At 43.2% G+C, this 14,022-nt stretch overlaps 1 protein-coding gene across 1 annotated transcript in view; it reads left to right on the plus strand.

Annotated features, from left to right (window-relative positions):
• macrod2 (mono-ADP ribosylhydrolase 2) overlaps window positions 1–14,022 on the plus strand; it is a 1,179,663-nt gene that overhangs the window by 236,074 nt on the left and 929,567 nt on the right. The window contains exon 6 of the mRNA XM_033026285.1: window positions 9,943–9,972. Within this exon, the coding sequence (XP_032882176.1) occupies window positions 9,943–9,972 (30 nt within the window). The remainder of the gene's footprint in view (window positions 1–9,942; window positions 9,973–14,022) is intronic.

Below are 14,022 nucleotides of genomic sequence, written 5' to 3' on the forward strand. Positions count from 1 at the left end.
GCCAATGCGTCGCTAGTGTTTTCAACGATGATGAATGAATGAATGTTGTTCTTCCTTGAGACTTTAGCGATACAGAGTGGAAACAGGCCATTAGGCCCGCCTGGTCAGGACGGACCAATGACCCCATTCACGAGCACTATCTTACCCACCAGGGACAATTTACAATTAACCTACGAAACTGCACGTCTTTGGAGTGAGAGAGGAGACTGCAGATCCCGGAGAAAACCCACGCAGGTCACGAGGGAGAACGTGCGAACTCCGTACAGACGACATTCGACAGGATCAAACCCGGGTTTCTGCCGCTGGAGGGCAGCAATTCTACGGCCGTGCCGCCCTAAGTTTCCCATCGAATTATTGTTACCAAAACGTGCTTCTTTGCATTTAACCTGCACTACACCTCATCTGCCAATTATTTGCCCATTCTAAAAGTTTGTTAAAGTCTTTCCGTGTGTTCTTGTCGTCCACTATTGACTTCCACACCCACCATTCTCCATCAACTTCTCCTGCCAAAATTTGGTGCCCTCTGCAGATTTAAAAATTGTGTTCTTGATTTCGGAGTCTAAAATACAAATGAATTTTGTGAACAGCGGTGCCCCAACACTGATCTTACACTGCACAATATGCACATTCTTCCCACTCCTTCCTTTCAATGTTGAAGCAAGCTAATAATCTATTCTGACCCTATTGGTCTGTCATGTGTTAATGTATTGAAGGCTGTTTAAAACGCTTGATGAATTAAACATACTCGTCTACTTTCTCTGTAATCTCTTCAAAAATTCACTCACGTTAGTCAAGCAAACCTTTTCAAATCCATGCTGACTATTAATTATCATTACTCATGTTTCAAGGTGTTTTGTATTTCACTTAGAATAGATTCCATTATGTTTTCTGTCACCAGTGTCAAGTTGACCGAAGTGGGTTGCGAATTATTCTTCTCCTCAAGATACACCTACTCCTCATTATCCGTGAGTGATGGGGGCATGGACTTGCTGTTAACGGCAAAGGTCCATTAGAAGTACCCAATGCACTTCTCTGACTAAATGTACCCGCGTTGCTATTTACAAGCAGAAAGTACAGCCGTGTTAGTGATGCTACACAGCAGGGAGCCACTCGACACAAGTGGTCTGGAAAACAATCTCACCAACTCTTCACTGAAGGCATCACGCATATGTGGCTGTTTACGACAAAGATCCTATAGCGGAGCAAGATAGATCACTCCTGCAAAATGCAATGGGCTGACGTGTAGTACGCAACGGAACGGAACGTGGGCCTTTTTTTCATCCATTTCCGTAACCGGACCCGACCCGACTCGCAGTGTAATCAACGTTGCGGGGGAACAGTTTGTGTTAATAAATTAAAATTCTGAAAATGAGGAGAAGATTTTTACCAAATAACTTGTATTTTTACGAGGATGTTTCCGTAACCGGCTTCCGTCTCCGCACTAGTATCTTTGCTCGGCTACGGGATCTTTGGTGCGGAGACGGAAGCCGGTTACGGAAATGGAGCCGAAAATTACCCACGAATCTGCCCTTGACCGTACTACGTCTTTTTCGTCGAGTGATCTATCTTGCTCGCTATTGGATCTTTGGTTTACGATAGGCATCAAGACAAGAGATAGACAAAAAATGTTGGAGTAACTCAGCTGGACAGGCAGCATCTCTGGGGAGAAGGAATGGGTTACGTTTCGGGTCGAGACCCTTCCTCAGACCAGATCACCCATTCCTTCTCTCCAGAGATGCTTTCTGTCCTGCTGAGTTACTCCAGCATTTTGTGTCTATCTTCAGTTTAAACCAGCATCTGCAGTTCCTTCCTACACAACACATCAATACAAGAGAGTCAAGAACATTTTATTATCACAGAACAATGACATTCTTACTTGCAGCAGCACGACCAATATATAAACAGGTTCTCAACGGTTCTCGTTGAAACCCATAATAAACAAGAAAATAAAGTTCAGTATATATAATAAAACATTGAGATAGATAGACATTAGTAGTGCAAAATTAAACATTATAGAAAATAGGTGCAGGAGTAGGCCATTCGGCCCTTCAAGCCTCCATTCAACCCTTCGAGCCTCCATTCGGCCCTTCGAGCCTCCATTCGACCCTTTGAGCCTAACATTATTGCAAGCATCAAAAAGAAAGGCTTGGATAGAGTGGATGTGGAGAGGATGTTTCCACCCGTGGGAGAGTCTAGGACTAGAGGTCAGAGCCTCAGAATTAAAGGACGTTCTTTTAGGTGGGAGATGAGGAGAAATTATAATCAGAGGGCGGTGAATCTATGGAATTCTTTGCCACAGAAGACTGTGGAGGCCAAGTCAGTGGATATTTTTAAGGCAAAGATAGATTCTTGATTAGTACAGGTGTCACAGGTTATGGGGAGAAGGCAGGAGATTGGGGTTAAGAGGGAAAGATAGATCAGCCATGATTGAATGGCCTAATTCTACTTCTATTCCTTATGACCTTATGACAGAATGAGGTTAATATCTCTGTTTTCCTGCTCTTTTGAACGAGTTTCAAATCCTTTTGGTGTCAGTCAAAACCTTTTGGAACAATCTCAGGGATGGGACCTGGTGCTGTTCTCACACATGTGAATCCACAGATGAGATTGAGTGTTATATTTCCAACACTAACAAACAAGAGCATCTCGAACCATCCCAGCATCTTTCTCTCTCTCCCCCTCTGGCTGGATTCCTGGGTCTATAAAGACAAGGATCAGATTAATTGGTCAAATGACCATTAATCGGATCCAGCTGTGGCTCGTTTGCCAGTGGTCATGATCAGATCGGACCTTAAAGGGACGTGCCATCACTATTGGACCAATTAATCTGATCCTTGTCCTTATAAACCCAGAAATCCAGAGAGGGGGAGAGGGGGAGAGGGGGAGAGGGGGAGAGGGGGAGAGGGGGAGAGGGGGAGAGGGGGAGAGGGGGAGAGGGGGAGAGGGGGAGAGGGGGAGAGGGGGAGAGGGGGAGAGGGGGAGAGGGGGACTGGGATAGTTCCAGATGCTCTTGTTTGTCATTAGAAATAAAGCCCATTGTGTGTGATTGTTTATATATATATATGTGTGTATATATACATATATATAAAAACAAATATATATAGATATTTACACACACGCGCGCATACACGAACACACAAATATATGTATTTTGAATCCGCCTGGGCTAAGAGCTTTAGCCTCTTTGGGTGATGGGTTAATGGAATGAGCTGCCAGAAGAGGTAGTTGAGCCAGAAACGTTAAACAACATTAAAAGAAAAATGTGAACAGGTACATGGATAGGAAAGGTTTTCGAGGGTATTGGGCCAAGCGCGTGTGGGCAGGTGGGACTAGTGTTGAGGGGGCACCTTGCTCGGCATGGGCAAGCTGGACCAAAGGGCCTGTTTACGTGCTGTATGACTATGAATCTAGGATTATTTTTCTTTCATAATTCCCCATTTTTTGTGCATTCCTTACTCATCTCCTCATCCAAAGTAGCGTTCACCAAAATCAAAATGAAAAATTAGTTTAAAAACTCTGCAATTTTTCTTGGTGGTATTGTCATGCTTTACTTTAAATGACGCTCAGTCTTATTACTTAATACCTTAATTTAAGTTTCCATCGAACTTTATTTTACTTAAACTCCGACTGTCATTAATATGTGTTTGGTTGTAGGGTGTGGACGAATTGCATTGAATACTTTATTGTCACAGGTGACAAGTCGCAGTGACATTCTTTGCTTGCATGTCTAAGATATGCAAATAGTCACCACCTAAAGGGCACTAGCAAAGTTACAAAGTACCTGTGCTAGGCCCACCTTTGTTTTCCCATCCAATACTATATCACTGACAATACCATTTTGTATTCTCCATTCTTAATTCGAGAGTTAAGAGTGTTTAATTGTCATATGTATTAACAATGCAACAATAAAATTCTTACATGCAGCCGCATAATAGGCCGGTAAACACTGAAGAAGGGTCCCGACCCGCAACGTCACCTATTCCTTTTCTCTAGTGATGCTGTCTGACCCGCTGAGTTACTGCAGCTCTTTGGGTCTATCTTTGACCTGTAAATACGATGCACAATGATAAGGGCCGAATGGCCTACTCCTGCACCTATTTTCTATGTTTCTATGTTTCTATAATACAGATGCTCCCCGATTTACAATGCTTCGACTTGCGATATTTCGATGGTGCAAACTCTGGGCGACGGCAGCAAGCTGCAGCTCACGCCTGGTCACGTGATCACATTGTATTAAACGCGTTTTCAACTTACGATATTTTCGATTCACGGTGGGTTTATCGGAACGTAACCCCATCGTAGGTCGAGGAACAGCCGTGTATAAAACACAAAAATTGAGGAGTTTGATTTTCTTTTACACAAATATTGCTGTTATTAATTAAAAAGTCCTTGGAGTAATCATAGACAAGACCACCCCTTCCTGTGCTGAATGAGGAGGCAATTAAGAATCAACCACGCTGGCTTCCTCACTTTCCCTGTTCTGATATTGTCTGGTCTGCCAACATTTTATTTCGAGTTCCAGCATATATATTATTTTTTTTCAACCACATTGATGGTCTGGGATCAAATATAGGCAGGCTAATAAGACCAACAGATTTCCTGAAGGTTATTAACGAAACGGATGGGATTTTATGACAATCCTGTGGTTTGAAAGCCACCAATGCTATTACTGGCTTTTAAAAAATCCCGATGTATTCAATTACTTGTATTTAAATTCTCCATTTGCATGGCAGGATTCGAACATGTCTTAGCATCAAGACATCTGGTTACTCCCCCAGTAACTTAACCACTATACTGAAGCAATGTACACCTCTTTTCCTTTACTCAATTGCTCCCTTATGTTCTCATTCATCCTTGGAGTGTTATGAGCGTTAAGTTTGTTTGTGGAATAGGTTATTCTATTTCTCGGTGTTCAAGGATTTCAAAGTTCCTGTAAATTAAAGTCCTTTATTATATATTATCTGTGTGTATTGTGTTTTTTATATGTGTATTGTGCTATGCGTATTGTGTTACGTGGGTCTGTTATGCAGCAGCAAGATAAGGCATTCTGTCGAACATAGTTTTAAATTTGTGAGAAGGAACTGCAGATGCTGGTTTACACCAGCACTCCAAAGACATACATGTATGTAGGTAAATGGGCTTGGTATAAGTGTAAATTGTCCCCAGTGTGTGCAGGATAGTGTTAATAATAATAATAATAATGGATGGGATTTATATAGCGCCTTTCTAGAATACTCAAGGCGCTTTACATCGCATTATTCATTCACTCCTCAGTCACACTGGGTGGTGGTGAGCTACTTCTGTAGCCACAGCTGCCCTGGGGCAGACTGACGGAAGCGTGGCTGCCAATCTGCGCCTACGGCCCCTCCGACCACCACCAATCACTCACACACATTCACACACATTCACACACAGGCAAAGGTGGGTGAAGTGTCTTGCCCAAGGACACAGCGACAGTATGCACTCCAAGCGGGATTCAAACCGGCTACCTTCCGGTCGCCAGCCGAACACTTAGCCCATTGTGTCCACTTAGCCCATTGGTCGGTGCGGACTCGGAGGGCTGAAAGGCCTGTTTCCGCACAGTATCTCTAAACTAAACTAAAACACCGAAGATAGACGCAAAATGCTTTTCTCCAGAGATGCTGTAACTGAGCGGGTCAGGCAGCATCTCTGGAGAAAAGGTCATATGTTATAGGAAAGATATAGTCAAGCTTGAAGGGGTTCAGAGAAGATTTACAAGGATGTTGCCAGGACTAGAGGGTGTGAGCTATATGGAGAGGTTGGGTAGGCTGGGTCTCTATTCCTTGGAGGGCAGGAAGATGAAGGATGATCTTATAGAGGTGCATAAAATCATGAGGGGAATAAATCAGTTAGATGCACGGAATCTCTTGCCCAGAGTAGGGGAATCGAGGACTAGGGGACATAGGTTCAAGGGGAAAAGATTTAATTGGAATCTGAGGGGTAACTTTTTCACACAAAGGGTGGTGGGTGTATGGAACAAGCTGCCAGAGGAGGTAGTTGAGGCTGGGACTATCCCAACATTTAAGAAACAGTTAGACAGGTGCATGGATAGGACAGGTTTGGAGGGATACGGACCAAACGCAGGCAGGTGAGACTAGTGTAGCTGGGACATTGTTGGCCGGTGTGGGCAAGTTGGGCCGAAGGGCCTGTTTCCATGCTGTATGACTCTTTGAGGTGACGTTTCTAGTCGAGACCCTTCGTCACAATAAATGTTCCCCCTTGTCGTTGTAAATCATTCTTTGCCAATATTACTGCTGCCAATTTTATCTTCTCAGGTTCCATTACCCACATTCCATTACCATCCCCCCCCAATAAATCGGCATTCACTTTCTCTCTCACCTCATTATTCATAATACTTGCATCCTCCTCCATTATTATCTTGTCCTTCCTTCAGGAGCATATGAAATGTGCGGAAAAAGGCAAGAAAACAAATTATAGTGTTTCAGTTCATTAAGTTAAGTGGCTGGTATCAACAGGGTACAAATCTGAAGGATCTGAATGAGTCACAAAATTAGCGCTGTCTCGTGTAAGGAAGGCTCTGTTCCCGTGCATGGTCTGAACTGTTCTGAATAACGAGTCTTGTGTGGAGACAAAATCCCTGTAGAGTATTTGAAACTTTTCCTCTTGTTTTCTGGAGAGAAAAGCAAATGTGTCTTTTACCGGGCACTGACTGATTAGTACGGGTGTCAGGGGTTATGGGGAGAAGGCAGGAGAATGGGATTAGGAAAGAGAGATAGATCACCCATGATTGAATGGTGGAGTAGACTTGATGGGCCGAATGGCCTAATTCTCCTCCAACAACAAATGAAACTAAAGCTTTCTCCTCCTATTCACACCTTCTTCAGAACTGCTCGTCCAGCAGCCTTCAACTGCCACCATCGCCACTCCTGCCATTGAATTTATCTCATCCCGATTATTGGCCTCACCTTTCATTCTCTTCATCATTCTGAATGTGAAAAGTCTAACAATTTATTTGAGGTGAATTTTCCCCCTATCTGTCATTGGACATAGGTTTGGGCATCAGGCAACAACGACACCAGTAAACTGGCTGAACATCCACTTACATTCATGAGTGAACCAAGAAAGAAAAAGTGCTTTGTTATATGGCAAATGCTGCAAACATATTATTGAGTTTAAAATAATAGATTCCGAGATGTGCAAAGTGAAGTTAGAAGCCGAAATATAAATAAATTATATGAAAAGTGATTAATTTTTGTAATGGTCTAATTACAATACAATACAATGCAATACAATTCAATTTATTGTCATTTGGACCCCTTGAGGTCCAAACGAAATGTCGTTTCTGCAGCCATACATTACAAACAAATAGACCCAAGACACAACATAATTTACATAAACATCCATCACATTGCTGTGATGGAAGGCCAAAAAAACTTATCTATTCTACTCCTATCACTTATGACCTTATAACATTACGTCCCGACTTCTATACTCATAGAATGGAATGAATATGGAGACATTGATTCTTCCATGTGAAGAAGTGCATAACTAAACACTATCAATATAAGAGAGTCAACCAAAATGGAGTCATAGGTCAGCCATGATTGAATGGCGGAGTAGACTTGATGGGCCAAATGGCCGAATTCTGTTCTTATCACTTATGAACTTATGACAAAAATTGTGCAGTGGCGTTATAAACTTGATTCAGTGTGGTCCGTCTCTCTTGAACATTATCAAAGGTGGGAATTTAAGATTAAGATTACCATTTGTCCAGAATTGGGTAAAATTCCTTTCAAGTTATTCTACGTATTAAACTTGCGCTTGTGCTGTTGATGAGGATAAAAATACACTCTTACATTATGAAAGCTAAATTTTATGAAAACAGAGAAGAATTCTTGTTCAATAGACAAAAGACAATAGACAATAGGTGCAGGAGTAGGCCATTCGGCCTTTCGAGCCAGCACTGCCATTCAATGTGATCATGGCTGATCACCCCCAATCAGTACCCCGTTCCTGCCTTCTCCCCATATCCCCTGACTCCGCTATCTTTAAGAGCCCTATCTAGCTCTCCCTTGAAAGCATCCAGAGAACCGGCCTCCACCGCCCTCTGAGGCAGAGAATTCCACAGACTCACAACTCCCTGTGTGAAAAAATGAACACAAGTTAAATAAAGTGATATCAATATTGATTTCTCCAACTTCAAGTAACACTTGCTTTCCCCTCTCTCTGTCCCTTCCCCAGCCAAGTTCTCTGACTGGTTTCACTGTCCTCTTGATCAATTTTACTGTTTGTATGCCTCGTTGTCTCCTTCTCCTCAGCCAACAATGAACCATTCTACATTTCCTTGATCATCATTTGCTTTGATCCATCCTCTTCATACCTTGCCCTTCCATATCTCTAGTTTCCCTCTCCCCTGATCCTCAGTCTGAAGAAGGGTCTCAACCTGAAACATCACCCATTCCTTTTCTCCAGAGGTGCTGTCTGTCCCGCTGAGTTGCTCCAGCACTTTGTGTCTATCTTCTTTCAATAGGCAATAGACAATAGGTGCAGGAGTAGGCCATTCAACCCTTTGAGCCAGCTTCGCCATTCACTGTGATCATGGCTGATCATCCAAAATCAGTACCCGTTCCTGCCTTTTCCCCATATCCCTTGACTCCGCTATCTTTAAGGGCTCTATCTAACTCTCTCTTGAAAGCATCCAGAGAATCGGCCTCCACAGATTCACAACACTCTGGGTGAAAAAGTTTTTCCTCATCTCCGGTTCTAAATGGCTTATCCCTTATTCTTAAACTGTGGCCCTTGGTTCTGCACGCCATCAGCATCAGGAATATAATCATAGTAAATAATATTTCCCGTCAGGCATTAATAACATTAAACTTCAAATGTGTACTGGAGTGTCTGAAGAAATGAACCTATTGAGAGGATTGAGAAATCCCACCCACCCGTGGATGAGCCTGGGACTTGATCCTAAAACCAAGGGCCAGATCATTCAGGAGAAAAGTCAGCACATACCTTCCTGTCAAAAGAACGGTGCATCATCCTGTTACCAAGTTGCGGCATTAGTCACTCATTTAGTTCAGTTTAGTTTATTGTCACGTGTATCGAGGTATGAAAAGCTTTTGTTGCGTGATAACCAGTCAACGGAAAGACAAAACATATTACAGTTGAGCCATTCACAGTGTGCAGATACATGATAAGAGAAGAAAGTTTAGTGCATGGTAAAGCCAGCAAATTCCGACCAAGGATAGTCCGTGGGTCACCAATGAGATAGACAGCCCTCTCTGGCTGTGGTAGGATGATTCAGTTGCCTGATAACAGCTGGGAAGAAACTATCCCTGAATCTGGAGGTGTGCGTTTTCACTCTTCTATACCTTTTTTCCAATGGGAGAGGGAGTGGCCAGGGTGCGACTCGTCCTTGATTATGCTGCTGGCCTTGCCGAGGCAGCGTGAGGTATAAATGGAGGCAATGGAAGGGAGGTTGGTTTGTGTGACGGTCTGGGTTGTGTCCACAATTCGCTGCAATTTCTGAAAGCTCACAAGAATAGATTTTCGCCCATTGACTAATGAATGGATTTGAAATCTAGGTATCCAGATAGGAGTTTGGATTTAAATCCATTTCAAACCCATTACATAGTGCTTCAACCCTGGGGGGATTGAGCAATGTATCCCTGCCTACATGTCCACGTCTGAGGTTTGCTTTGCATCGCATATAAATCCTCCAGAGACTGTAAACTCCTCAATTGCTTCACGGCCACACAGGTAGATTAAGTTTGGAATCTTATTTATTTTGAATTGATGAAACAAGTTCGCAATTGATTGCTGCATCCGCAAGCATAGCAATGGCCCAGAGAATGCTATTCCTGACACCTTGTTAGATGTTTGCATGTTAGGATATTTCTCAAGAGACAGCCGCATTTAAAATCTTTGGATATTGACTTTTTTTATCTCATTGTTTTTCAGCAAACAAGAGCCTGCTTGGTGGAGGTGGAGGTATGTATTTGTAACTTCTGCTTGGTTTACGAGGATGTTGTCAGGAGCTTTACGAGGATGTTGCCAGGACTAGAGGGTCTGAGCTATCGGGAGAGGGACTCTATTCCTTGGAGCGCAGGTGGATGAGGCGGGTGGGAGATTGCAACCTTCACGTGGTCTGCCCTGTTTCGACGAATGCAATCAACCCGGCGTGCACAATCAAATAAGATCAAATAGAACAAGTTGTCCTACAACTTTAGGCTGTGCACGTCATACGCAAGAAGAAGAAGAAGGGTGGATGAGGGGTAATCTTATAGAGATGTATAAAACCACGAGATGTATAGATTGGGTAGATGCACCGAGTCACTTGCCCAGAGAAGGTGATTTGAGAACGAGGGGACATAGGTTTAATGTGAAGGGGGAAAAGATTGAATAGAAATCTGAGGGGTCATTTTTTCAGACAGAGGGTGGTGGGTGTATGGAACAAGCTGCCAGAAGAGGTAATTGAGGCTGGGACTATCCCAACATGTAGACATGTACGTGAATGGGACAGGTTTGGAGGGATATGGACCAAACGCGGGCAGGTGGGACATTATTGGCCGGTGTGGGCCAGTTGGGTTGAAGGGCCTGTATCCTCACTGTATCACTCTATGACTGTGACTCTACCTTGTGCATTGAAATACTATTTATCCATACCTTTTATGATTGTGATGTTGTAAATGTTCCATTATGCGGATGATGACCTGATTTGCCGGGTTTCAACCGTTTATCCTGCATGAGTTATTGCCACATGATGAGGTAATTGTCACATTTTTCTTTTTGAGTATCTTCGAATGTTACCTCGGCTTCCTTTCTATTTTGAACCTAACTATAACTCATTAATACTGATAATGTGAGATCTGAGATGCTTTTGTGTTCTTCTTGAAGTTTTACAGCGATTCATGCCTGTCAGTTATTGATGGCACCAATTAATACCTAGTGTTTCATAATTCAGTTGTAGCATTGAATTTCTTTAAGGCCTAATTATCTTTCTACAATAATTTGAGATTTTATTTATATACTGTAGAACTTGTAATTAATTTGTGGTGGTCACAGCTTGTGTATTCATATCACTTGCAGGTTACTACAGGAAAGATTAATGCAACACAATTTTTGTGTAAAATAAAATCGCCATTTCATTGTATTTGCAAAAAAGTGAGGGTCTGATGATGTGTGGTTGATCCATCGAGCCGAGACGTGTTTAGACTGTTCACATGTATATTTGAGAGCACTCACTCAGCACGGCACATTGGTGCAGCGGTAGAGTTGCTTGCCGTGCCGGAATCCCGGGTTAGATCCCGACTCCGGGTGCTGTCTGTGCGGAGTTTGTATGGCGGGACTGTCATATGCTGAGAGAATGGTGCGGCTGGGCTTGTACACTCTGGAATTTAGTAGGATGAGAGGCCGATCTGATTGAAACATATAAGATTATTAAGGGTTTGGACACGCTAGAGGCAGGAAACATGTTCCCGATGTTGGGGGAGTCCAGAACCAGGGGCCACAGTTTAAGTATAAGGGGTAAGCCATTTAGAATGGAGATGTGGAAACACTTTTTCACACAGAGAGCTGTGAGTCTGTGGAATTCTCTGCCTCAGAGGGCGGTGGAGGCCGGTTCTCTGGATACTTTCAAGAGAGAGCTAGATAGGGCTCTTAAATATAGCGGAGTAAGGGGAAATGGGGAGAAGGCAGGAACGGGGTACTGATTGTGGATGATCAGCCATGATCACATTGAATGGCGGTGCTGGCTTGAAGGGCCGAATGGCCTACTCCTGCACCTATTGTACATTCTCCCGGTGACCGCCTGGGTTTTCTCCGAGATCTTCGGTTTCCTCCCACACTCCAAAGACGTAAAGGTATGTAGGTAAATTAGATAGGCGTATGTGTAAATTGTCCCTAGTGTGTGTAGGATGGTGTTACTGTGCGGGGATCGCTGGTCAGTGCAGACTAGGTGGGCTGAAGGGCCTGTTTCCGCGTTGTATCTCTAAACTAAACACCGAGCCATGGGAAAGCTATCATTAGAGGCCAGTTCATTGGCTATATTTAAGAGGGAGTTAGATGTGGCCCTTGTGGCTAAGGGGGTCAGAGGGTATGGAGAGAAGGCAGGTACGGGATACTGAGTTGGATGATCAGCCATGATCATATTGAATGGCAGTGCAGGCTCGAAGGGCCGAATGGCCTACTCCTGCACCTAATTTCTATGTTTCTATTAAGTTGGAAGGAGTAGAAAATATTCACCTGGATGTGACCTGGGTTTATGGGCTTGGATTATGGGGAGAGGTTGGATTGTCTGGGCCTTTTTTTTGGAGCTTAGGAGGCTGAGGGATGATTAGATTCAAGAATCATTTATTGTCATATGTCCCAGGTAGAATAATGCCCCAGATAGAACCCATTCTTACTTGCAGAGCACAGCAGAATATGTGAACATAATACACTGTAAACAATATAATAAATGAGGAAAAAAAGTTCAGTGTGTGTATATATACACGCATACATACACATAAAAAACACAGTAATAATGTAATAATAAAAATAATAGTCTATGTAGTTCAGCGCTTATTTGGAGGTTGTAGTGTTGGCCTGATGGCTGTAGGGAAGAAGCTGTTCCTGAACCTGGACGTTACAGTTTTCAGGCTCCTGTACCTTTTTCTTCCCGATGGCAGCGATGAAATGAGTGTTTGGCCAGGGTGGTGTGGGAGTGGTGATGATGATGGCTGGCTTTTTGAGGCAGCGACTCCGGTAAATCCCTCGATGGTGGGGAGGTCAGAACCTGTGACGGACCGGAGGTAGACAAAAGTGCAGGAGAAACTCAGCGGGTGCAGCAGCATCTATGGAGCGAAGGAAATAGGCAACGTTTCGGCCCGAAACGTTGCCTATTTCCTTCGCTCCATAGATGCTGCTGCACCCGCTGAGTTTCTCCTGCACTTTTGTCTACCTTCGATTTTCCAGCATCTGCAGTTCCTTCTTAAACACCGTGTTCAGAACAGTGTTCACCTCTTTCTGTTATTTCCTTTTAATTACTTTGCAAAAATGTCTAAACACCTGTTTCTGCTTCTTCATTCTGGGGTATTGTGTGTAGATTGATGATTTAAAAAAAAAGGGATTTAATCCATTGTAAAATAAGGCCGTAACGTAACAAAATGTGGAAAAGGTGAAGGGGTCTGAATACTTTCTAAATGCACTGTAAATTAAAGATGGATCACAATCACATTGAATGCAAGAGTGGGTTCAAGGGAATTATTTTTTTGAGAATAGGCAGCGCAGAAATGGGTGATCCAACTCAACGGGAAACAAGCTCATGACATCTACTCTTTCAATCCCTCCAGAAATGGGTTATTCCATTCAACAATTCATGTGGTTGTGGTCCACGTGAACCTTCTCTCAGCTCCTTACATCTAAGTCCACCAGAGTGACCTTACATCCCCATCTCTCTCTTACTCCACCCTCTGTAGGGACCTGGTATATTTGTCTCTTCTTGATGCCTCAACATCAACATTAGGAATAGTATCACCTTGTCAAATACTGGGCTACCTTAAACCTTTTTCTTTCCAAAGTCCTTGAAGTTTCTTCCCAGCTGTTGTCAGGCAACTGAACCATCCGATGACCAATTACAAACAGTGGTCTTGAGCTAGACCCTCAGACTATTTTTAATCAGACTTTACTGGACTCTGTCTTGGACTAAAAGTTCCTTTTATCCCGTATCTGTACACTGTGGAGGGCTTGATTGTAATCATGAATAGTCTTTTCGCTGACTAGAGCGCAAGTAACTACTGAAGTCTCTGTTGACTTGACTATTTGACTATTTCAATATACTTCTGGCTGCCTGTCCCGTTGAGTTACTCCAGCATTTTGTGTCTACCTGCTGGCTGACTTCCCTGGTTCTGTTGTCTATAAACTACAGGTCAAGTAAAGCTTTGCGACTTGTGCCCTAATGTGCACTGTGGCCGGAGTGACTCCTGGTCAAGGATTGATACGTTTACAATTTTAAATTTTGTTTTAAATGCTGCTATCATTTTCCCCTTCCCTGATTTTGTG

This window comes from Amblyraja radiata, chromosome 8 (assembly GCF_010909765.2).
Source record: "Amblyraja radiata isolate CabotCenter1 chromosome 8, sAmbRad1.1.pri, whole genome shotgun sequence".
Classification (NCBI taxonomy): domain Eukaryota; kingdom Metazoa; phylum Chordata; class Chondrichthyes; order Rajiformes; family Rajidae; genus Amblyraja; species Amblyraja radiata.